Source organism: Malania oleifera, chromosome 2 (genome assembly GCF_029873635.1).
Source record: "Malania oleifera isolate guangnan ecotype guangnan chromosome 2, ASM2987363v1, whole genome shotgun sequence".
In the NCBI taxonomy this organism is placed as follows: domain Eukaryota; kingdom Viridiplantae; phylum Streptophyta; class Magnoliopsida; order Santalales; family Ximeniaceae; genus Malania; species Malania oleifera.
In genome coordinates, this window is record NC_080418.1 from 91,003,953 (window position 1) to 91,028,737 (window position 24,785).

Here is a 24,785-nt window from a genome sequence, read left to right on the forward strand (position 1 = left end):
TTTTATCATATCCCCCAATATATAAAGCACACAAAAAAGCTCATACAATACGAATTCCTCGTATATCCTTGGCTAATAAAAGTACCATTTTAACAAGAATGAAATATGAAATCCATGACTGACTTAAAAGAATACAGAAAACAGAAAGCTTGTCGTTCTCAGGAGCATGATAGCATCTTCCTTGAATTTTATACGGCACTCTGAAGCACATGAACTTTGCATTGCGAGAAGGAAGCAGATTCTTCACAGCCATGGAAAAAAATTTTTGGGCACCAACATGCCTCAATCTCTTCCTGTGTAGGGGAGCTACCATGAACAAGAAATTGCTGTCCGTAACTTATTGGAGAAAATCCAATAGAGAATAATTAACTCTACTAAGAATGTGCTCTATAGAAATATTGTTTCTAGTTTGCACTCCAACAATAGTTTGCACCAAATCATCCACACGCTAGATTGTAAGACAAATAGGGAACACAAGAGTAGAAGAGAAAAATGTGAAATGGAGAGAGAAGGAAGAAATCTGGTAAAGTATTTAATCTAATGAGGCATTTGATTTCTTCTTTCTTTTGATAGTCACATGTTTTAGGTTTTATTTTGAAAAAATACAGCGATCAAATGCCGTCTTCCAAGCATTAAGCATTCCATACTTTGTTGGGAGGCTATTAGTTGTGCAAAAAGAACTAGCATCTAAGTTGTTTTAGACTTCGCAATTATATGATCAAGATGAATTGTACATCAGTGCTAATTTACGAAGGCGAGAAGACTATTATAACTGCAGGGAGTTCTAATGGTACATCAGGATCAAAATGATTACAAAATCTACTTCCGACAGGCAAATTTACAGTTTACTAAAACCAAGAATAAACATGGTTTGAAACCATCACATATGAGGTCACAACATTTCCTCAGCTCTACAATAAAATTTTGATATCTTGGAATCTGTTATCTTCCCTCTTTTATTTTCTTTCTCACCCTTAAAATTTATTCTTTATTTCATTTTCTTTATGACCAGGACAAGTATAAAACAAATCTCAAAACAGCAAATGATACAAAATCCTGAGCCTACCCTAGCATTCGATTCAATGGGAGGATGCTTACCAGCTACTAAGTGGGCCACAGAATTCACTTTTGGTGTTTGACTGCACGAAAGCAAAAACCGACATTTGATGCAGATGAGAACCAGTTACAGAATAGAACCAAAGCTTTCAACTGGATCGGATTCTTCAAGCATGCATGCTGCCTGGAAGCAGTCTGTAGCATCAGCCATGCGTCCATCATCCCTGTGCACCACCCCTAAATAGTACCAAGCCATACGGCTAGTAGGCTCAACCCTCAAAGCATCTGAAAGCAAGCTCCGTGCAACTGGCAATGCCTTTGAGCCCATCTTTGACAATACAGCACCAAGAAAGATTTTGCATGGTGCATAATCTGGCTCTAATAAAAGACCATTGATATAAGCAACCAAAGCATCTTCAGTTTGTCCACGTCCTTCAAACATTAGACCTGCTAGATTGAGTATTTTAATTATGAAAAAAAGTATACCATAAAACCAACCCCCCCCCCCCCCCCTTTTTAAAAATTACAAAATGACAATAAACTAACTGCACAGTTGATTGACTTCTTGACATGCCAAAACTGAACTATGACTAAATGATATCCTGTAAATATTTATGCAACTAAAATATTGGATGATGCTGCTAGCACACCACTTTGAGAATGCCATGCCCATTTCACAAGGACATATCATATTATAACATGGGAAGGAAGCACTTTTCTCATAAAAGTGGATTTGAATAATATCAATAGCCGTGATATCTAAAGGATATTTCCAAAATTACTACATACAATAATGTAGCCTTAAATGTATGAATATTGCTGCGCTTATCAAAAATATATGCTAAAGACTACTAAAACCACTAACAATCTCATTATTTCTAACAAATCCATCTACAAAGGGCAAAAGAGCCGCTTTATGTTCAACACTAGAATCAGGTCAGGAATGGAATCGCATTCCTGCATTTGATTTCAAGAATCGCAACCAGAATACAATTCCGCCCGAAATACTAATTCCATCATTTGGGGGAATTGTGATTCCTGCCAAATGACCTGGAATGATTTTTCATTCCATAGAATCAACCCATTTCCCATAATACCATCCCATTATTTTAAAGTTCACCCCTTCTTCACAATCCTAATAACCCCCCTTTCGTTCAAACACAGCTGGAGCTCCCCACCCCCCCAACCTTCCGTTCAAACACAGCAGACTCCCATAGCCACCGTGCTACTGCTAGCTCTGCGACTCCCACCACCACTGTTCTGCCCCCGGCTGGATCTCCTGCTCTCTCTCTCACAGCCGGTCAGCCACAATGCCATCACCATCTCTCCTCTATTGCCCACCTACCCCCACCGAAGTGCTCCACCACTGGCTTTGCGGTGCCCATTGCAGCAGCATTGCAGCCAGCTATGTGGCTCCCATTGCAGCGGCATTGCAGCTGGATTTCTCTGTCTGATTCTATTCTAGTAATCAAAGACACTTTTGATCTTAAAAGGGTATTTTTGGAAAACATCGTATCTTTCATTCCATTCCCATAGTAATTCTGTGTGGAGTATCCAAACCCAACAATAGTATTCAGACAATGATTCTATTCCAATCTCGATTCAATTCCAGTGTCGATTCCATTCTGACGTTCATTTCATTCCGCAAACCAAATGGGGGTAGTTTTTGTGATCTCTTGTATCTATCAATTCTTTTAAGTTCCCTGGTATCATGTTCTTTTGTTAATAAGAGATTAGAAATCTGCTTCATAAATATGAACTATTATATTGAACCACTTCTACTCAAAATAACACATGAACACTGTTGCTCCTTGACAATTGACAGCCATGGGAAAAAACAGCTTTGTCATCAAAAGGAAAAGATTTTCTTCTTGGGATAAGGAAGGACTTCTGATCATTACAGAACAATGCACTCAAAAAGGAATTCCTTAACATTTACTACTGATGAAGCAAAAATAGGTAGCACTGTAAGCATTTCTTTTTATACATAAAGTGATGTAGGATGAGAAGTGGGCAGTTGAATGGATCATTTTGACCCAATTTGAAGGCCAATTTCAAAGAATAAGATTAAAGGACTCCCAATGAGTTTAGTTTATTTGTAGTAGGGTAGACATATGTTTCCTTGGGGGTTCAGTTGTTAATATACTAGTAAAAAAACCCGCACTTCATGAAAGGATGGAATTCAAAAAGTGGAAAAAGAAAAAAGAAATAGACTTAGTAGATTTTATTGAAACATTTGAGGACAAACAAAATTAATCAATGATAATGAATAGCGAGTTATAAATGCAGGAAATAGCAACTTGATTAGTTTAAGAGTAAATAAGATCAACCCCATACAACTCATAGTTTATCTCTATCCCTACATACATAAATTTAGCAAGATACATGGAAAGAACATTGAAAAATTAAGAGTATGAGGAAAGGCATAAAAAACAACCATGTGAAAGTAAAACGTAGTTAACGGAGCAATTTTACTTTGTTCTTGACACAAATTCAACTGGGAACTTTGTTAATAAATTAAATAATTTGACAAATATTGTTACTTTATTACTATTTAATTATTAGAGAGAAAGAGAAAGAAAGTTGAAAGGAAAAGGGTGCAGAAGGTAAAAACAAGGAGGAAAAATCTCCAAATGACGCATGTTCTCGCTTTTATTATTTAATTATGTGGGGAGAGGGGGAGGGAAATTAGAAGGTAAAAGAAAGAAAAAAAAAATAAAAAATAAAAAAACCACTTTATTATTATTTATTAATTAGAGAGAGAGAGAGAGAGAGAGAGAGAGAGAGAGAGAGAGAGAGAGAGAGAGAGTTGAAAGGAAATAGAGGAAAAATGAAAAGTAAAAAAACAAAGTTCTAAGCAAAAGATGAAATAGAGCGAAACAGGGTCCTAAGGAGGTAAGGGTTTCTTGGGGACTTTTCTGCATTTTTTCTTGATTTTCCTGAATTTGTTTTTCGATTTTTCTACAATTTCATCCTTTTATAAAATAAAATAAAAATTGAACTCTTTGAATTTAGGACATTTGTTGACTTTTAAAATTTTTCCCTAACTTTTTTTTCTTTTCAGAACTTTCTTAGCATTTTTCTATTTTTTTGAATTTTCTATGATTTTTGGGAACTTCTAATGATTTTTTTCATCTTTATTTACTTTCATATTTTTTTGAAAAAATATTTATTTTTACAAAAAATTGAGAAATCTGGGTTTTAAAATTTTCCTCCTGATTTTATGAATTTTTTTGGAAGTTTTTACATGTTTTCCTGAAAATTTCTCTATTTTTTTTTATTTTAAAGTTTCTTTTTAATAATAATAATAATAATAATAAAGTTGGTGGGCCATGTGCCCTTGAAGAGGCACCAGCTGTGCCTTGCTGCGTTTGGGTGGAGTGGGGAGAAAGAGAGAAAAAAAGAAATAAAAAAACAAAGCCAAAATACCTGGTGCTGACACGTGTCCCTCCACTGCTTCAGGGTTCATATATATATATATATATAAACATATATACATATGTATGTATGCATAAATATGTGTGTTTTTAGTGGTCTGTTTCTAATTTCATGTATCTTTAGGAGTATATTTTTAATTTCTCGTATTTTAGGCTTTCGTATATGTAGAGCATGAAAGCCATGTAGGAGTTTAGTCCTGACATGTAATTTATTTTCCCCCACCTTTATCTTCCTCTTTCTTCTTTCTATTTCTCTTCCAATTTCTCTATTGGCAGTAATTTTTTCAAACAAGGGTGAGCAATCACTGCCTTCTATCACTAGAGAAATTCCACATAAAAGTACGATATGGATGCTGTATAATCCCAATATTGTTCAGGTTGGGGGAGCTTTCTGCACCAACTGAAAGGAAGGAAGATTATGTGAGGGGTGGGCCATCTACAACAAAGGAGTAGATGTCACACTCTGCTGCCAGAACTGCAGCTCAACTAATTTGGGACCTGAAGAGGATGATAAGGAATTTCCTTTGGTCTGAGAGCAAGGTGATAGCAAGTGAGACCATTTTATTAGTTGGGATGTTGTCAGGGACTCAGGAGACACAAGTCTAAGGGGGGTTGGGACTTGGGAATTTGGTGCCTAAAAGCATTTCTTTAGAGAAAAGTAACTGCGAAGGTTTTCCTAAGAGCAGGAAAATGCTGAGTGATGTGGGCCCGTGATAACACAGGCCCACATGGAGGGCATCAGTGGGTGCAGCAATGTGGCCCCATACTGCTGCACACACTGATGCCCTGCCATGTGGGCCCATGTCATCACAGGCCCCCGTCATATAGCATGACTCTAGAAACAAACTTCCTTTTTCATAATGTTATTAAGAGTAAGTTTGGCCTTTATCATAATGGGTGGGATATCAGAGGAAGTGTTTGTGCTACTCATGCGAGTTCCTAGAAGTTTCTCTTTCAGATACCTCACTTGTTTTACTCATTTTAAGGTCGGTAACATAATGTTGTCCATTTTTAGAAACCTTGGACTAGAGAAAAATTTTATTAGTGTTACTTGCCCAACTTTTTAGACCTTCTTCCATGCATAATGCTCCTATTGCTTTTTTTCACTCTGTGGGTGGCTCTCTTTCATGGGATCTCCATCTCTCCTAAATCTAAATGAAAGAGAATTGAGGAGCTAATCCATTTCATGTCATTATTGGGTTCTTTGGATTCTTTTGGTTCTTTTCTTCCTCACCTGAGGAGGGATACTGATGTTTGTCTTTGGGGATAGCAACAACAAATCTTAAGTCCCACTAAGTGGTGTCATCTATCTAGATCCTTTTTTGCCAATTCCCTCATCAAGGGCATTTTCTTCTACTAACTTAAGGGCTGTTAAATCCTTCCTCACTACCTCATTCCCAATTATTTTAAGTCTATCCTTCCCTCTTCTAGTACCATTACCAATAACTAGCTTGCTCCTTAGTGGTGCCCTACTTGGCCTGCATTTTTAAAAGTCCAAACCATCTAAGCTACCCCTCTTTTATCTTAGCTTCAACCGATGTTATGCCTAGCTCATTGCAAATATTTTCATTCCTTAATTTACACTTTAATGTTATACCACTCACCCACCTTAGCATGCACATTTTGGTCACTTTTACATTTTAAGTATGTTGTTTCTTAGACGTGCAGCATTCTGACCCATATAGCATGGTTGGTCTTGCAGTCATTCTATAGAACTTTCCTTTTAATTTTTGTTGTATTATACAGTCGCACCGTACACCCGACGCACACCATTTTAACCATCTTGCTTTTACTCTATGCACTACATCTTCTTGTATTTCTCCCTCCACTTGCATAATAGATACAAGATATCAAAACCTACTCGTATTGTTAATTTCTTGATTATCAAGTTTAGTCTTATCTTCAATATTCCTCCTTACCTGGCTGAAACTTTACATATATTCTAGCTTCTTTCTAATTATCTTAAAACCTTTAGACTCTAAAGTTGTTCTTCATAATTCCAACCTAGATTCTACCCTACTCCTACTTTTATCAATCAAAACAATATCATCTACAAACAACATACACCAATGGGACCTCGTTTTGGATATTCTTAATGAATTCATCAATCACTAAAGCAAACAGAAAAGGACTCAAAGTAAAACCTTGATGTACACCTATTGTGATTGGAAATTCTCCATACTCTCTTCTTGTAGACCTAATGCTAGTCATTATTCTATCATACATATCCTTGACAACATTAATATAATTTCACATACTCCTTTCTTTTCTGAATCCCACCAAAGAATTTCCCTAGGTACTCTCATATGTTTTTAAGTCAATAAAAACCATATGCAAGTCCCTTTCTTTTCGCTAAGCTTTTCCATTAATCTTTCCACTATATAGATAGCTTACGTCATCGATCTCCCCGTCATAAAACCAAATTGATTCTCTAAGACCCTTATTTCTATTCTTATTCATTGTTAAATTACTCTTTTCCACAAGTATTGAAATCTTCAAACCGTTACCCCTTTCCTCTGAAGAATGTAATTTGAATCCTAAAACTCTCTAAGATTAAAGCATTTACCTAGACTTCAGTTTGCATATAATAAATATAAATGACTTGATGCAAGTGGGGAGACCTAATATAAAGTATTATCCTATCTCTGCGTAATGTGCTTAGCTTCTAAAGAGACAAATAAGCACTTAATTATTGTTAAGGCCAATATTTTGAAAGTCGAAGGCATAATTCTAAGTGTTTTAACCCTAGTGAGACAAGGCATGAGTCCCAAGGCATTAAAAAGCATAAGTAAATACATATGTAGTGGGGAAAAAATAAGAAAATTACAATTAAACAATAACTTTACCTAAAAACTTAAGCTTTTAGGTTGTGGGCCAACAACATATATCAAGCCTCAACAAAACGAATAACCCCTTATTGGGAACAAAAAAATTTTTAATATACATTACATGCGGACAACAAGACTAGAACCTAGGATCTCCTGGCAAGCATGGTTTTGATACCATCTTAAACAACCACTTTACCTAAAAGTTTGAACTATTAGATTGTGAGCCAAGAATGTATATCAAGCCATAACAATTACAAACAAAATTTTGAAAAAAAAAAATTCAAATACAGTTCATAAACTACTTATTTGTCAATCTAAGCATACAAACTCAAATTCACTCAAGTAAACCATTACAAAATTTCAAGAGTCACTCTCAAATGACTAAATTTTGTAAAAAAAAAAAAAATTCAACAAAATTTTGTTGGCCCTAATTTTTAGTGACAAAAATTTAACTTAAATTCACAAACTCAAAATGCATAAGCCTCAAGCTAAAAAGCAACCAAGCACACAGTTTTGCATAAAAGTGTAAGATGTAATGTATTATGCACTTGCTTTTCAAGATTCTGGTATTTTTTAACAAGCTTTTGGTCATTTTAGGAACAGTTTTTCTCAAGGCAAGCCTTACAATAAGTCTCTATTGCGCCTCTTAAAACATTGATTAGGTGACTAAGCGGCTATAGACTAAGCTTTTCTCCTTTATATGTGGATGACTTTGTTGTTGAAGTTTTGGGGGTTCAAAAGAAGTATGATGGGAAAGTCTTGTCTCACTAACATCTTGTTATGCCATTTCCAAACCATATGGGCAGAGAGGAATGGCAGGATATTCAAAGATCAAGCAACGCCTACCATCCTGTCATGGGATAAAGTCCTTTTGGGATTTGTCTTGCGGGGCTTTTCAGGGTGCATCTTTGACTGACTAGTGAAGAGATTGTGGGACAGCTCTTTATAATTGTCATTGTTTTTTTAGTTGTTGGAGGACTTGTCGTCTCCTACAGTCCTAGTTCTTGTACTTGTTGTACTTTCTAAATATATTTCCATTTTTATCTCAAAAAAATATTAGCTTGTGAATATATGTCCCGCATTCCATTTCTATATTCTTCATGTCGCAGTTGACGATTCGCCAAGTTGTACTTTTAGTAATGATGATTGTTGTCATCACATTTCAGGAAACTTCAATTGCAGTGAATCTAATGATACAAAAAAGAAGCAAAGGCCAAGTCTGATTTAGTGGGGGGATTTTATCAGCATAAAAAACCAATTGCAAAATTTAGGAACACAGAAACCTCATGTACTCTATCTATTGAGTCCTGAAGGTCAAGGAAAGCCACATGGAGAAAATATTTTTGAGTCAAAATTCTGAGCCACAAAATAAAACTTAACTTGCATAAGGACAAACAAACACTTACAAGTATGATGCATGATTTCCGAAAAAACCAAAGGTTCCATTGGGCAATATGGGGAAAGAAATCAAATATAACACGGTCAAATTAGTGGTGAACAAACCACCAGTAAACAAAGGAAGCTGGGGTATCTAAGAGCATTCTTTTAACAACACCCTTATTGGAGAGTGGAATGGGCATTTCCTGGTAGAAAAGGATAACTCGAAGAGAAGAATTACCTAGGCCAAGGTTGGATGGGAGTGGGTGGACTTCAAAGAATGTGGAAAAAATGTTCGATGTAAAGGTGTGGAAGTAGATTAAGAGAGGGTGGGAAAACATAATGCAGCATGAGGATTTTGTAGTTGATAACAAGTGTTGGGGTTTCTTGTGGCATGATAGGTGGTGTGGGGAGAGCTCGCTGAATATTCTTTCCCAATACTTACAGCTGGCTAGTGATAAGGAGATACACATTGATTCTTGCATGCTAGACATGATAGAGGCTTTTGTGCACTATAAATTTCAATTGGCATGCTCAAGAATGAGAGTTAGAAGCCTTTTCCAGATCTTTAGAGCATCTGTACAAGTGTAGTGTGGATTTGCAGAGGATTGGGTTGAGTGGAGGTTCACACTAGAAGGCAGCTTTAAGGTGAATTCTTATCATAAAGATATCAGGGGAAAAAAAGGATATTGATCAGGATCAGTCCAATAACCCCAGGAAGGCATTTTTGAAAGCTGCCAGTCCTACTAAAGTTGGTTTCTGTACTGTTGATGACTTGTTTTTTGGATCATCCTCTCAAAACCAAATCCTATTACCATTACCTGGTTTGAATTAAGAAGAAAGGACAAACAAGCAACTTGGGAAGCAAATTTCCATGGAGTGGCATGAGAAACATTACCACTTCCTCTGTTATCCCATCCATTTTGATGAACGTCATACTTCTTTCTAATAACATAGTGCCATGCAAAATTAACCTCTAAGAGGAACCTCCATAACCATTTTACCAATTAAAGAGATGGTTTTAGGTACTGCATTGCCAAGCCCCAAACCCCTTTAGATTTAGGTCTCTTAACCATATCCCAACCAACAAAATGATCCCTCTTATTCTCCTACATACCAGACTAAAGGAAATCTCTCGTGAGCCTCCTCAAAACCCCCACCACATTCGTTGGAACTCTACATAGGGATAAAAAATATATGGGAATGTTAGAAAAAAGCATTAATGAGAGCAATACAACCTCTTAACAATAAGTAAGCCCTCTTCCACCCTTCCAATCTCTTGCCCACTCAAGCACTAGGTCCCAAAAAACAGTAAACATAAATAGGACAAAGACCAAGCCAAAGAAATCCAGCTAAAGCCTTGAATCCCTCAAAGTGACTATGATCCAAATTAATGCAAACCAGCCCACTTTTGGACATATTGATCTTCAACCCTGAAACCTTCTTGAAAGTTCTTAACCAAGTAATTCCTTTTGGAATTTCCCAACATTATCCTCCAAAGAAAATATGGTGTCATTGACTTATTGGAATTTCCTAGTAGGCCTTTTTTATCACACAAACCCATAGCATGTGACAGTGAAATCAATGTTCTTAACACATCAACTACTAGGGCAAACAAGAACAGAGACAAGGGATCCTCTTGCGTTAACCCTCAACAAGCACTGAATCACTTTCTAGGATGTCCATTCACAATAGACGTACTTGAACTCAAGCACCCTTTTATCCAGTTCCTCCACACTAACCCTAAATCCTTCTTAACCATGACTTCCCAGAAGGCCCCAATTCTACATGTCATGTGCTTTTTCCAAATCCAATTTGATAACCACTCCCCTCCTTGCCCCTCCTTTTCACATCCTCAACCACCTCATAATCCTCATAAGCCACAAATACTGTATGTAAAATTTTCCCATCATTAATAAAAGCATCTGGAGCCAAAGTCACCATATTCCCCACAGTCTGTTTGACAAGACCTTGGTTAAAACTTTGTAAAGACCTTGTAAAGACCACTCACCAGACAAATTAGCCTAAAATCCTCACGCTCCATGACCTCTCCTTCTTAGGAATTAACTATAAAGGTAGAATTCATGATATTCCCACCACTCATTACAAAAGGCTCATAATAACCTCCAACAAAACTTCCCAACTACTCTGAAAAATGCAATTGTAAAACCATCAAGACCTGGATTCCACTCGCTATCCATTTCAAACACCGCCTGCTTAACTTCATCTACTTCAAACTGCCTTTCCGACCAAACAGCGTTCATCCCAATGGGACTCCAAACAAGTCCCTAAAGCATCCTTCTATGTTGATAATCCTCTGTATGTAAAAGCTTGTAAAAGTTCATAGTCTAATCTCCGATCTGCTCATGATCCCTCACAATGCTCCTCTGTGTGACTCCAACTCCTCAAAAAAAATTTCCTCCTACTAGCCACACCATGAAAAAAACCAGAATAAAAAAATCACTGCCTTCGCCTGCCCCCGACTTTTGTCACCAACTCATCCTCCCTCAAAAAAGCACCTCCAAATCATTACAAAGATGAGCCCTTCTAGCTTCGTCCTCCTCAGCGTTTTAAAAGGCACAATCAAGGCTCGCCTTGAGGATCAATCTAAAATACCAAATTCCAAAAAGGCTAATGCATTACATGCCAAGGCTTATGCATTTTTACAAAAGGCCCACCTTTTGCGCCTTTTTAGTTGAGGCTTACGCATTTTGAGCGAGTGATTCTCGAGTTGGAATTGATAAAAAATTTTAACTACATGTTTTTATTAAAGGAATGTCCTAATATGAGTTGATTTCTAAAACTCTTGAACCTAAACCTTTCCTAAATAACTGAGAGTTGTATCTTAGATCATTAAATAGTTTGAACTTTGTAATAGTACAGCTATTTTTGGTCATGATTTATGTCATGAATTCAAGTTAGCAATTTTTGAATAGCCAAAAAAGTAGTTTGCAAAGTATATATAAATTTTCTTTTTCACATCATATTTCTCAATTTTTCTTTATTTTTAAAATAAATATAATTTATTTACATATTTTTATCTTAAAAAAAAATTCTCAAAAGGCTTACGCCCCAACGCCTTAAGGCTTACACCTCGCCTCTTAAGGATTAAAATGCCTCAAGTAAGCCTTTGCCTTTTAAAACATTGGTCCTCCTCAACCAACACAGTGTAAAATAACAACACCAAGATCTTCTTAGAAGAAACGATTGAAAAGATAACACAAAGTTTTATTACAACAATTTGTCCAACCATGCACTCATTAGATGAGCTTCAATGGCAAAAGGACAACAAATAGAAAAAATAGAAGACACAACTTGCAGCTAAGATGTGTAATATGCTCCGGTGGGGGGGTCTTATTTATAGCCTTTAGTCCATGGAAGAAACACATGGGCAGCTAACCTACCATAGCCGTCGTTCACACTGGTGGCCGTCATTCACCAACCGCGGCTTCCGTTCACACTGGTAGCCACCGCTCACCTACCGTGCCCACCGTTCACACTTGATAGGCCATACCGTCTCGCCGGGGCCTACCGGCAGTCCCCAAACCCTGCCATCTGGGGGGCGTTGCCCCGCATACCCCCCACCGGTGGCACTGCCCCTGAACCCCTGTGCCTCGATGGGGAACTTCTTCTGTCTTCATAGTACCATTGCAGTCTACCACTTCGACCTCATCTAAGCCATACGTCGGGTAAGTGTGTCAATCACCTCGTGGGAGGTGGGCATTGCACACATATATACCAACACAAAGCCCACAGTCTTAGAGCCCATTCAAGCCCTCAATCTGATAAAAGATACTATTTTCATTTTTTCTGCCATATTGCATTCATTCATCATCTGTTTTGATACAAACATGCCTCTGACAACCATCACATTTCCCTTATGAAGAATACCATTTATTTTATATTTTTGTGTTGCAAATAGGTTTTTGTTTTTCCATACACGGTAAATAAATTCATTCAAAATTTTATTATCAAGTGTTCCTTGTTCTTCTCTTTAGGGTACCAACAGCTTTTAGTTTTAGCGTGTTATGGCTTATTTTGCTCAACTCTATTATTTCAACCCCTGTAATCTTTATCTGGACTTGCCACTTTATGCAGTAGATGCATTGTTGAATCTCCTCAATCATTAAATATTTCTATACTATAGATGCATTGCTCCATCTCCTTTAACCATTGAACATTGTTCTGAGTACATTGTTTCAGTCCTGATGTTCTATTCACTTCTAATTTTTTGCAGTTAAGCATTACCTAGTTGAACACTTCATGAATCTCTCTTCTTTAATCATGAACATTGTTCTGCGTACATCTTTTATATTCCCTGTCCTATTTTCTTTTAATTTTTTACTATTAAATAGGGTCTAACTAAGCACTTTGTGAATGCCTTAATTAAGATGCTTCTTTATTATTAATTTTTGGGTCTTACATCAATGGTTACATACTTTCATATGCTTAAAAACTTGAAATATCCCAAAAATGACCCCCAAAAAAATAGGCCTAGCACACCACCACACAAACACAAACACACGGAGACATACACATATCACAACACTTATGACGGTGGAGATCTCCTCAATTGCGCCATGAGAAATTCTACTCTTAAAAAATAGAATATTTTGCCAACTAATGTGATATTCTTGATGTTGGCATTTAATACCACATTAATACAACCTTACTACCTGTCAACTTTTTATACTAAGACCATATTAGACTATCTGGGTGCATCCATTACATTACACTGACAACTAACTACTTAATTGATAAGGTCCTCAGTGACATAAAGAAAGCTCAAATTAGTTTGTTAAAGGATACGAGCATCTCTTTACCTCTAGGAAAATGACTAAAGCTGAATTCCTCAAAAAACAAAATCCAGCAGAATACACAAAATTCCTGCCAAAGTAAGTTCTAGCCAGGGTGGGCCAGATGTAAACAACCTTATCATCACATGCAGGAAAGCTGTTTCTGCAACTCAAAACCCTTGAGGCATAAATTGAAATGCAATATTCTTTAAATATATGATATATAATGTGAAATCTTTATGAAATAAAATACAAAAATAGCTTAATTAATATTATATTGTATACCCTAAAGGATCTCAAGTTTACTCAGTCCCACGAAACCTAAAATATTAATACTTGCAACTGTTAGACTTAAAAAGTGGAGAAGGGTGTGGGTGCTTACACACCACAGCCCCCTTCTCACCTTCTTTCTCCTCAATCTAGGAGTCAAGTCCCATAACACTGCACTTCCCCAGTTGATACAAACCCCACTTAATGAAGCGGAAGGGGCTTCCTTCCATAAATATTCCTCTATTGCCTCCTCCACCTCTTTCCCTTGACTTGTGTAGAATTATTAGATATCTGTCAGCCTTTATTAGAGGCTGATCTTTAGGAGATTTACAGCTAACAAATCAGTTGATTTGTTAGCTATTTTTGATTCCATGATCCTAGGGGATCTGGGTGGCATGTTACTCGATTCTGTAGATAGTCTTTCCTATTTTACTGCTTTCCATTTTAAATAGGATATTCTATTTTCAGTAAGTTGTAAATATCCCTAGTAATTAGATGAGAATTATCATCTATTTAAAGGGGATGTAATCTTTTTCATGTGATAGTGGAATATTCAGTTTTCTTTTCCACATTTCAACATGGTATCAGAGCATCCTCTGAACCCGCAGCAGTTCAGATAGCAGCCTCATGCCCATTACAGGACACAACTTAATGGGAATAACAATCTCCAACGGTCCCATTCCGTGATGATGTTTATATGCGGAAAGGGAAAGGATGATTATCTCTCAGGAGTTGCAGCTCAACCAAGCAAAGAGCAACTAAAATTATTGCAGAAAATGTTTAGTCAATCTTCAGCAGCCCCTACTACTGTGGTTAGTAAAAGTTCTTTGGCACACAAAGGTAATTTTTTAAGTGCTCTTAATGTTAGAAAGGAGAAGCTAGGTCCATGGGTTATAGACTCGGGCGCATCGGACCATATGACCGGAGATGGAAAAAATATTTCTACTTATAGTCCCTGTTATGAAAATTTAACAGTCTGGATAGCATATGGTTCACTCTCAAAGGTGGCTGGTACAGGTTCTGTTAAAATTTCAGAGAACCTAACACTCAACTCAGTTCTATTAGTGCCAAATTTGGACGACATCATTCTAACAGGAGATGGAAATAAGTAGTCTCAAAAGTCTTCTAGCTAAAGAATTCGAAATCAAGGACCTTGGGAATCTCAAATACTTCCTAGGCATGGAAGTGGCATGGTCAAGGAACGGAATCTTTGCCTCCCAATGGAAATATGTTCTAGATCTTTTGAAAGAGATTGGGATGCTCGGATGCAAGCTAGCAGATACTCCTATGGATTCAACAACCAAACTAGGAGCCAAGGAAGACAGTGCACCAGTGGATAAAGGCAAATATCAAAGACTAGTTGGAAAACTTATATATTTGTCTCACAATCAACCTGATATTGGCTTCTCTGTCAGTATGGTGAGTCAATTCATGAACAATACCAATGAAGAACATATGGCAGTTTATAGAATCCTACGATATCTAAAGCTAACACCAGGTAAAGGATTATTTTTTGAGAAGAATCAAAGAAGAGATATTGAAGTATTCAGTGATGCAGATTGGGCAGGATTAATACATGATCGAAGGTCAACTTCTAGGTACTGCACATACGTGTGGGGAAACCTAGTTACATGGCGAAGTAAGAAACAATCAGTTGTGTCAGGAAGCAGTGTAGAAGCTGAATTCAGGGCAATGGCACACGGCATCTGTGAAGGAATATTGCTAAGAAGGCTTCTAAAGGAATTAAAGATTTCAGGTGAAGAACCTATGAAGATGTTCTGTGACAATCAGTCAGCCATCAACATTGCAAAGAACCCAGTGCATCATGATAGAACTAAACACGTGGAGATTGATCAACATTTCATAAAAGAAAAAAATAGAGGAAGGAATAATCAAGATGTTGTATGTGCCTACATGTCTCCAAACAGCTAATATCCTTACCAAGGCTATGCCAAGAAAGAATTTTGATGATCTGAGTTCCAAGCTGGGCCTAATCAATATTTACAGCGCAACTTGAGGGGAAGTGTAGAATTATTAGTATCTGTCAGCCTTTATTAGAGGCTGATCTTTAGGAGATTTACAGCTAACAAATCAGTTGATTTGTTAGCTATTTTTGGTTCCACAATCCTAGGCGGTTTGGGTAGCATGTTACCTGATTCTGTAGATAGTCTTTCCTATTTTACTGCTTTCCATTTTAAATAGGATATTCTATTTTCAGTAGGTTGTAAATATCCCTAGTGATTAGATGAGAATTATCATCTATTTAAAGGGGATGTAATCTTTTTCATGTGATAGTGGAATATTCAGTTTTCTTTTCCACATTTCAACAACTTGCTTTGAGCATACCATAGGCATGCTATGTGTTCATGTTAGTTGAATGTCCCCACTTTGGGAATTTTTTTGGGAAGCCAGAAGGCTCAAATCAGGAAGCCTGAAAACTAAGAGAGTGAACCAGTCTGCTGCTGAGGATCCAAGGGATAGAGAAAGATAGAGAGATTTATACAGGGAGGGGGGGAGACTGAACAAACCCAAACCAAATTCTTCAATTCAATTTAATTCAGTTCCTCTGATGTTTGGTTCAGTTTCAGATTTATTGTCTAAAATAGAAAAGGGGAGGGGGGGAGGAGTTCAGTTTGGTTCGAATTTTGAGGGATATGGATCCAAACCACTTTGAACTGAATATGCCCATAATTGCAACTAATTTATCTACCATTTCATGCAAAATGAAAAATTCTGGACCTGATTCTCTTTATTTTCCACCCATGTTAATTTGCAGTCAAGTATATATGAAGGAAGCTTCTTAGAGATGCAAAACTAGTCATAATCTACATAAATTTCACCACAGAAAATGACTGGTTTTCCCATCACAATTTTTTAGCAATTACTTTAACTTTAAGACATGTCTACCCACCTCGTGGCTCAGTTGAACCACTCAAAAGTATGAACAATGGCTAACACATGATGAACCTTTTCTTTCACTAGGATGATTTGTGCTAATGCAAGATCATCTCTCATAAACTGCTCCTCACCCCAATTACATGGGGTCAACAACTTAAATCACAATATGCTAATAAAGGCCAATCAGTATGGTTAAAAAATCCACAGGAAAATAGTCTGAGAAGTTTTTTTCACCAGGCTAGGCCATTAACAAGATAGAAAATGCAGAAATTAAAAAAACATTAAAAAGTGCATTTAAAAAAAAAATGAGTTCTACATATCTATCAGAGTAACCTTCAACTCATCCCTTGTCAAAGTTTCCAAGTTTTAAAACGATCATTATGCTCCTCTTCCTAGAGGATGCCCTCTGTGTGAAGCCAGCCCCTCAAAACAAGCTGACCAAGTTAAGAATGTAAATAATTCTACATAATTAGATGAAGAAAACCTACGTAGATAGGACTACAAAAGCTGTTGTCTTTGTCATTTTCCAAATTCCATGCACTTTTAGAAATTTTGTTCTTAAATTAAATAAAGTTTGAGGGCTTGCCTTCGGCATGCAGTGTTTCTGCAGAGAACTGTTTCAATGCTCTAGCTTTTTCTAAGCATATTTCTGCATCCCTCCAGTGCGACAGGCTAGAGTATATATTCACTAAACTCTGCCAAACTTCAAACTCATCGACTATATGTTCCTCAACCTATAATTAAAACAAACGATTAAAGATGAATTTAGAAGCAAAATCTCATCAAGCAGAAAACTTCTCAACATACTTCAGTTTCTTATCAAGACTCAAATCTGAAATAAACAAAAAATTTAACTGTGCCACACCTAAAAGATAAAATTCTGCATTCAAATCAAAAGAATACATCAAAACAGGGTCTAAAATGACAGTAAATTGTAGAAGCAACAAATCACCGGATATAGCTACCTGCAGCAATCCACGCTAGAAAAATTGCAGAAATTTTCTCATTTAACCAATTAGATCAAGCAAATTCACCTTCATTATTCCAAGGAGACAATTTCCTAATTTTCCATCTTTTTGCTTCCAAGAGGATCCCTCATAAACCCGCTTACTTGTACGTTAATTTTTGTAAAATCTAGATTAGTTATTCAAAAGTAAAAAAATTTCAGAGTACATCCTATATGCAATAGAAGCTATTGAAGACTCAAAAATCAGTGACATTAAGCAACTCTTAACATCCAGTTATATCCATTTATACATTAGGAGTCTCTATTTTTCCAAACTATCATTATATTTATTATTTAGAATCCTAAAGCATTAAAAAGGCTTAAGTAGTAGCACCTTCCACTTGTCTCTCAGCAAGTGCTGTGGCTGGATGGCATTCAAAATCACATATTTCCTCCATAAATCCAGCAAATTGATGTAAAGAATATGCATATTCTAACCTGAGTGATACTCCTTGAAGGACCAAATGATTTTCTTTGGGCTTGGACCAATGCAAGGAGGAATCTACAAGTTTCAATTGCATCCATTGGTAACGATTGAGAGATTTTAAGCTTTGCTTTCATCCTCAGCAACTGGCCTTGCTCCCATTTGGCAGTCTCATCCAAAGCAGCATCAATTACCACCTCAGCCTCTGAAAATCTTTGTTGGGCCGACAAAACCAGAGCAAGCAATCTCCAACCTTTCAACATTGACCCACCTGTTGCATCAATAAATTGCTTAGCATAGCGCAAAGCAGCATTCAAATTCCGGTGTTCTGCATATTGAACTCCCAAGTCAAAAATAAGATCTGAATTGCTGCCCTCAAAAGCAATTGCCTCATCTAATGATTTCAAGGCTTCAGATTGAAGATGAGACCTCTCAAAATCTGAGGAAGAAACTTTAGCTTGCTTTCCTAAACAAAGACCCAATGTCTGAAGGCCAACGCCCTTGAAATGCATGTCTTTTCCTTGAGCATTAACAATTGCCCTCTGCGCATAGCCCACACCCTCAGCTGCAAGAAGGGAATCCTCAGAGCAGATCCTAGCAGCAAGCAACAATGCAATGAGATCATCTGGTTTTTCATGTTTATGTAGGGACTTCCTTAATAAATTCAAGGCAACTTTATTTTGTCCAGCTCCACTATAACAAAGAGCCAACGCTTTCCAGCGGTCAGCACGATGAAATACACCAGGCATGGCCTCCTCGAGTTGCCCAGCCAAAACAGAAGTTTGGGCACAAATGGATAATGCAAAAGTAAGATGTTCCATTACTGAGGGATCCCATTTGGCCTTACCAAGGTAATATTTTCTCAAAAGAATCATTAGCAATAAAATTGACTCTTCCAGATTGTTTCTAGGTATATATGAACCATCAATCTGAACAGCCAAACTGGGTGGGGCAGATTCCACTCCACCATATAGCAAGAACACTGCAAATGCTTTCTGAATCCTCGCACAGCACTCATTGTCAAGATTCCATTGACTAAGCAGGGCACGTCTATAGGCAGACATTGCTTCATGATAGCAACCAGCCTGTTTCCAAAGCTCTGGAAGAAGCTCTACAGCTTGACTCACTGTTACTTGCAACCTCTTCTCAACTTGAAAATCTGGTATACCAAGATGGAATATCTTCTCAATGGCATCTAGCACACTTTTACATTCATGAGCAGCCTCTGAAAAATCACAGCAAAACAAGCTATTGTACATACTCCTATACTAAAATAAAGAAAGAAAAAAAAAATAGTCATTGCATAAGGCTCTCTTGCATCTGAGGTCTCAGGGAGGGTACAATGTTCATAGATAGATGCATTAGGAAAGGCTGTTTCTTAATTGAAAAAATGACCTCCAAGTTTGGTGACTTTTGCTGTTGGGCGTGTCCTATTAAGATTAATTTTTTTTTTGGGGGGGCAGAGGGTGGGGGGGGGACCCTCCAGATTATCTTATTAATTACTGGAACAGCTCCATACCAGTCAATCTCCCAAGCTTTTGACGTAGATTAAATTTTTTTGTTTGGGGGGGGGGAAGGTTGGAACAGCTCCATACCAGTCAATCTCCCAAGCTTTTGAAGAGACTTGGCTTTTAAGTATATGGCTTCAAGCACTAGGCTAGCAGCATGCTGAGGAACCACATGCCCTGATTCTGGGCGAGATCGGCCCCTTCTAGAAGAAGGCTTTTCAGCTTGTGAGGGCTGCAACCGCTGTATAGCAGCTTGAAGGTCAATACCATCAAACACGCGAAGAGCACTCTCCACATTGCCTCTCTGGTACTCCAACCTACCAAGAAGAGCTCTTGCTTCCTGTAAATTTAGAACAAAAAAAAAAGGGCAAAAATAATAATAAAATGAAGCATCACATCTAATGCATGTTCAGAGCCCTAACATTGATGGCAGCACCAAAAAAATTCCTAAACGAGGCATTAGACCAAATGAAGATTATGAGGTGGAGGTTCCCAAAGATTTCCATTCATATTCAAACCTGACAAAGATGTGGGATTTCAAATATAAATAATAACAGCACATAATCGTAGCAGTAGAAATTTTGTTCAGCAACACCCATTAAGTCCAAGTATCAGTTGAAATCTTTGGCATTCAAAATAGATATCCAAAACAATCTGAAAAGTCAACATTTGAAATCTTAAGAATCAAGCCTCAAAAAACTATTAAAACGAGTTAAAGTGCCTCTCAGGCTCATGCTGTCGAACATTCTTGTAGGCTTATATCCAACCTAAGCATTTAAAATATTTTAAGAAACTAAAAGTTACCATCTCACCATCTTACAATCCTCACAAGTTCAACCCTAAAAGATATAGAGAATTCATCTACATGTCAAAGTAAACAAAGAGGGCAAGCTTCAGCTGATCAATTCCAGCTTCAATTCAGGACCATGGATAGTATAGCTACCATAGTTTATGTAACTAAAATGATGTATGTTGTTTTGAAAACAGTTTTTTACTGAAGGGTTTAGTTGTTACTTGTTACCAAGCTACTTTGTTTAAGATGGTTCCAAAACAACCAACCAGGTAATTTTTTCTTCAATGAAAAGATTTGCACCAACTTAAATTCCTTTAGTATTACACGAAAATTGTATTTGAGTGAGTGCCTTTACGGTTCTTTAGTATTACATTACAACAACAACAACAAATCAAGCCTTAAGTCCCACTAGGCGGGTTCGACTACATGAATCCTTTTCCACCAAGTTATTTTAGGTCTACCCCTACCCCTTCCACTACCCTCACAATAACTAGCTCACTCCTTAGTGGTGCACTATATAGCATATGTTGCACATGCCCAAATCATTTGAGCTGGCCCACCCTTTTCATATCTTCTACAGGAGCTATACAAAACTTCCTAAAATATTTTCATTCCTTAATTTATCTTTTAACATTATACCATTCGTCCACCTTAACATTCTCATCTTAGAAATTTTTATTTTTTGGATATATTGTTTCTAAGTTGCCCCAACATTCTGACCTGTATGGTATAGTAGAACATAAATCTAACATATAAATTATTATGATCTATGTTTAGCTTCACTAATGGTCTTTTTTGCATCTTTTATCGCCTCTTTATACTCTTCAAAGTTTTCCGTCTTTCTACGTTTTTCCATGTTTTATAACATATTTTTTTTGTCTTTACTCCTTTTTGGACATCTTGATCCTACCCCAATTTATTTACTATCCAAGAATCTTGCTCTTGATTCACCTAAAATCTTTTTGCTATTTTTTAATAAAGTTATCTATCCTACTTTGAAGAGTGTTTGTGTCTACACATAATGTCTAAACACAATCTTTGATAATTTTATCTTTAAATTTTATTATATTCTCTCCGTTTAGGTTCCACTGCCTAGTTCTCTTGCATTGATTTTATACCCTTTCTTTTCCATTTTTTAATACATATAGCCAACACTAATACTCTATATTGCATAGTCAATCTTTCACCTAGGATAACTTTACAATCCTTACATGATAAACAATGTACCCTCTTAGTTAAGAAAAAATCTATTTGGCTTTTATTTTTTCCACTCTTGAAGGTTATTAAGTGTTCTTCTCTATTCCTAAAACAAGTATTCATTGTACTAAGATCATATGACATGCAAAGTCTAAGATCATATCGCCAAACTCATTTTTATCTCAATGTCCTCCATGTATCCTCTCGTAACCTTTATTATCCCTCCCAATGTGTCCATCCAAATCAGCTTCTATAAATACTTCTCAATCCTTGATATCCCTCGTATAATACATTAGTATTATTCTTATCTTCTCATAATTGTCCCTTAAGGTTTTCTGCTAAGCCTATTTAAGGAGCATCAGCACTAATGACATTTATTATCTCTTGGCCTAAGACCATCTTAATTTTTATGATTCTATCCCCTACTCTTTCGACATGTACAACACAATCTTTAAGCCTTTGACTACAATGATTCCTAACCCATTCTTATGTTTTTCTTTTCCAATATACCAAATTTTGAATCTTGATTCTTCAATTTATCTAACTTTCTCACCTACCCACTTAGTTTCTTGAAGGCAAATTACATTAGTTTTTTTTTTTTTTTCTAATCATTGTGTCCACTACTTCTATGCTTTTTCCCGTAATTGTTTCTATATTCCAAGTTGCTAATCCAATCTTAGTTTCCAGAACAAACTTCTTTACCTATCACATCCAAAATGATGCAAGAACCCTTGCATATTTGACACCAAGCCTAAGCGCCATAATGCATCACTTTTGGGCGACGACACAGCCCACCCCTGCCCATTTTTCAATACAAACATAAGTGGAATGCATCACTCGTAGGGGGCACCCCAACGAATAATCGATAAGAAATCATATCACAGAGATTTTAAGGATTCATATCACAGATATTTGAACAAGTTTACATTGACTATCAACTGCCTAACACAACCCTCCTCTTTTACCTAGGCTTGGGATTGACTATGTGTGAAAAGGTTATGACATTGAGTGCATCACAGGCGGAGTAGAAAGAAAAAAAAATGATAGCAAAAGGAAAATTTTCATTAATGGATTACGAGTATACAAAAAGGAGAATAAGACATCTACCTATAGAAAATCTGGGGATAGGACAACCAGGAAAAAAAAAAAAACAGCATGAGAAAGAAAAAGAAACAAAGAAAAAAACCACAGCTCGCATAATCAAGCCATTAGATATCTCCAGTCTCGTCGAACATCCAAGAAGCTCTCATTTGAAATGCTCATAACCAACACACCACAGCGACGCCAGCTAATTAATCTTTTCACAAACCAGCCGAAATGATACATGCATTACATTTCCATAATGCATTCCTGTCTTTTCTCCTTCCAAAAACCACAAATGAGATAGCCAAAAATTCCTCCACCAAATCTGGGCAAACCTAGCTCTCCCCCAATAAACCAAATAACTTATTCCAACTCTCCAGGAAAACTCACAACGCAGAAGAAGATAAGATGCTGTTTCTGATCTATTATGACAAAGCACAAAAACATTTGGAGAAAGTGCCTTCAATTGTCTCCTAATCTGTAATAAGTTATTGGTATTGACTCTATCAAGCACAACCAACCATATAAAAGCCTTGATTTTTTAGAGGATTAGAAAGGAAAAAATTAATCAAACTTTTATGTAAATAAAGATAAGTACACCATACTAAACCTGCATGTAACACATTGAAAAATGCGTATGCAAGACATTGGAACTTTTTAGTGCTCCACACTTCATAAGGAACACCTCTTGTTATAAGAGAACTTTGGAGAGACATCTGAATTGAGACTTCCTCACACATAAAGTTCTTATTCTCATCGAGGCCAACCTTACAATTAGGATCAAAGGCACTTGCTATTTGAATGTATGGAGCAAATCACCCTTCAAATAAAGCAATGAATTGGCTACTGAACAACTTTAAAGGCAATGATGTTTTTAATAAGGTGATAAAAATAGTATCTCCAGCACATTCAGGCACACTCTACAGGCTGAAGAAACCAATGAAAGTTCTAGAAATTCTTTTTGTGCATGAGAAGGGATTGAACAAATTTTAAGAAACCTAAGCCAAATTTCCAACGAGAAGGACAAAACTAGATACTTCATAAAGGGGTTTAAGCAGGGGGAAACAAAATTTCCTCTTCTAATGGTTTGTAAATAAACAGTCTGGAAGAAGTAGGAATTACTACTGATGCTAACATAGAGCAGTGCATTGTCAGCGAGCTTTCTCTGTCCCCAGTAGGTTGGTAAAGCACCTATTTAGGCACCTTATTCAACTTTCTAGCAGGTTTCAGCTATGTAAATTCAAATTTGCATACAAAGTATTTAAAAAAAAAAAAACAAATGCTGATTTTTTTGTAAGTCATTGCATTATTATACTGCATTAATTGATCTTGACCCATTATGATCTTCCAAGCTACGGAATTGGTCACCAGGGACTTTAGCTAGAGGATGTCCATACTATGCACAGTTCTTAACATCATTTTCCATTTGCACGAATAATAAATAAAGCAATACTCCCAAATAATCAGAAAACACTTAGCATTCGACTGAATCCTTCACCAAAAAATAAAAATAAAAATCAATCTTTAAATAGGGAGGACAATGTGCAGCAATTGGAACTTTTATATGTCGATGGATTACATGATGTTTTGTGCATAGCAACAGCAAAATAATTAGAAGAATCAGATAAAGTTATGGAGGACTACAGACAGATCATACAGCTAGATAGATCGATAATGAAGTTTAGATTGGAAGAAAGGGACCTCAAAATTGAGAGAGAGGCCTTCGCGCAAGGAAGACTCGGCATCCAGAATGTTACCATCGTCGAGCTTTGCTTCGACCTCCGCGGCGCGAATGCAGACGCCATTGGCGCAGAGCTCGCGCACGCTTACGACGTCGTCGTCGTCGTCGCTATTGTCGGCGGTCTCGTGGCGCTCGCTGGATCGACTTCCCACCATATGTGCCTGCGCTCACCTCCCTTCTTCTTCTTCTTCATACATAAACAGATCAATTCCAGTTTCGATCTCCTTGAATTAAAATAACAATAATACAATATTAGGCTCTCTTAACGGCATCGGTTTGAAAGCAAAATAAATAAATAAACAAACAAATGTATTCCCTATTCAGACACCAACAAAAACGAAGTCTATATAAAATGGGGAAAAGGATTGAAT

At 36.9% G+C, this 24,785-nt stretch overlaps 1 protein-coding gene across 3 annotated transcripts; it reads right to left on the bottom strand.

Annotated features, from left to right (window-relative positions):
• Positions 1 to 24,785, bottom strand: LOC131148969 (protein NPG1). Of its 3 annotated transcripts, none has more exons than XR_009135104.1 (6): positions 24,375 to 24,785; positions 19,688 to 19,940; positions 18,107 to 19,317; positions 17,249 to 17,396; positions 1,099 to 1,503; positions 1 to 293 (listed from the first exon to the last, which is right to left on the bottom strand). XR_009135104.1 is itself a non-coding variant. In XM_058098961.1 (5 exons), exons 1-5 carry the CDS (start codon positions 24,567 to 24,569, stop codon positions 1,184 to 1,186), a joined length of 2,127 nt encoding a protein of 708 aa, XP_057954944.1. In that variant the 5' UTR covers positions 24,570 to 24,785; the 3' UTR covers positions 41 to 1,183. The 3 variants fall into 3 exon arrangements, 1 of the variants encoding a protein (XP_057954944.1); XR_009135103.1 differs by having other exon boundaries at positions 1 to 306; XM_058098961.1 differs by having other exon boundaries at positions 41 to 1,503.

Excerpts from the sequence above, each read along its gene's own strand:
- LOC131148969 (XM_058098961.1), bottom strand. The coding sequence starts at position 24,569 with ATGGTGGGAAGTCGATCCAGCGAGCGCCACGAGACCGCCGACAATAGC. Across the intron at positions 19,941-24,374 it reads GCCTCTCTCTCAATTTTGAG|GAAGCAAGAGCTCTTCTTGG; the intron begins GTCCCTTTCTTC and ends CTAAATTTACAG. Across the intron at positions 19,318-19,687 it reads AAAGCTTGGGAGATTGACTG|AGGCTGCTCATGAATGTAAA; the intron begins GTATGGAGCTGT and ends GTGATTTTTCAG.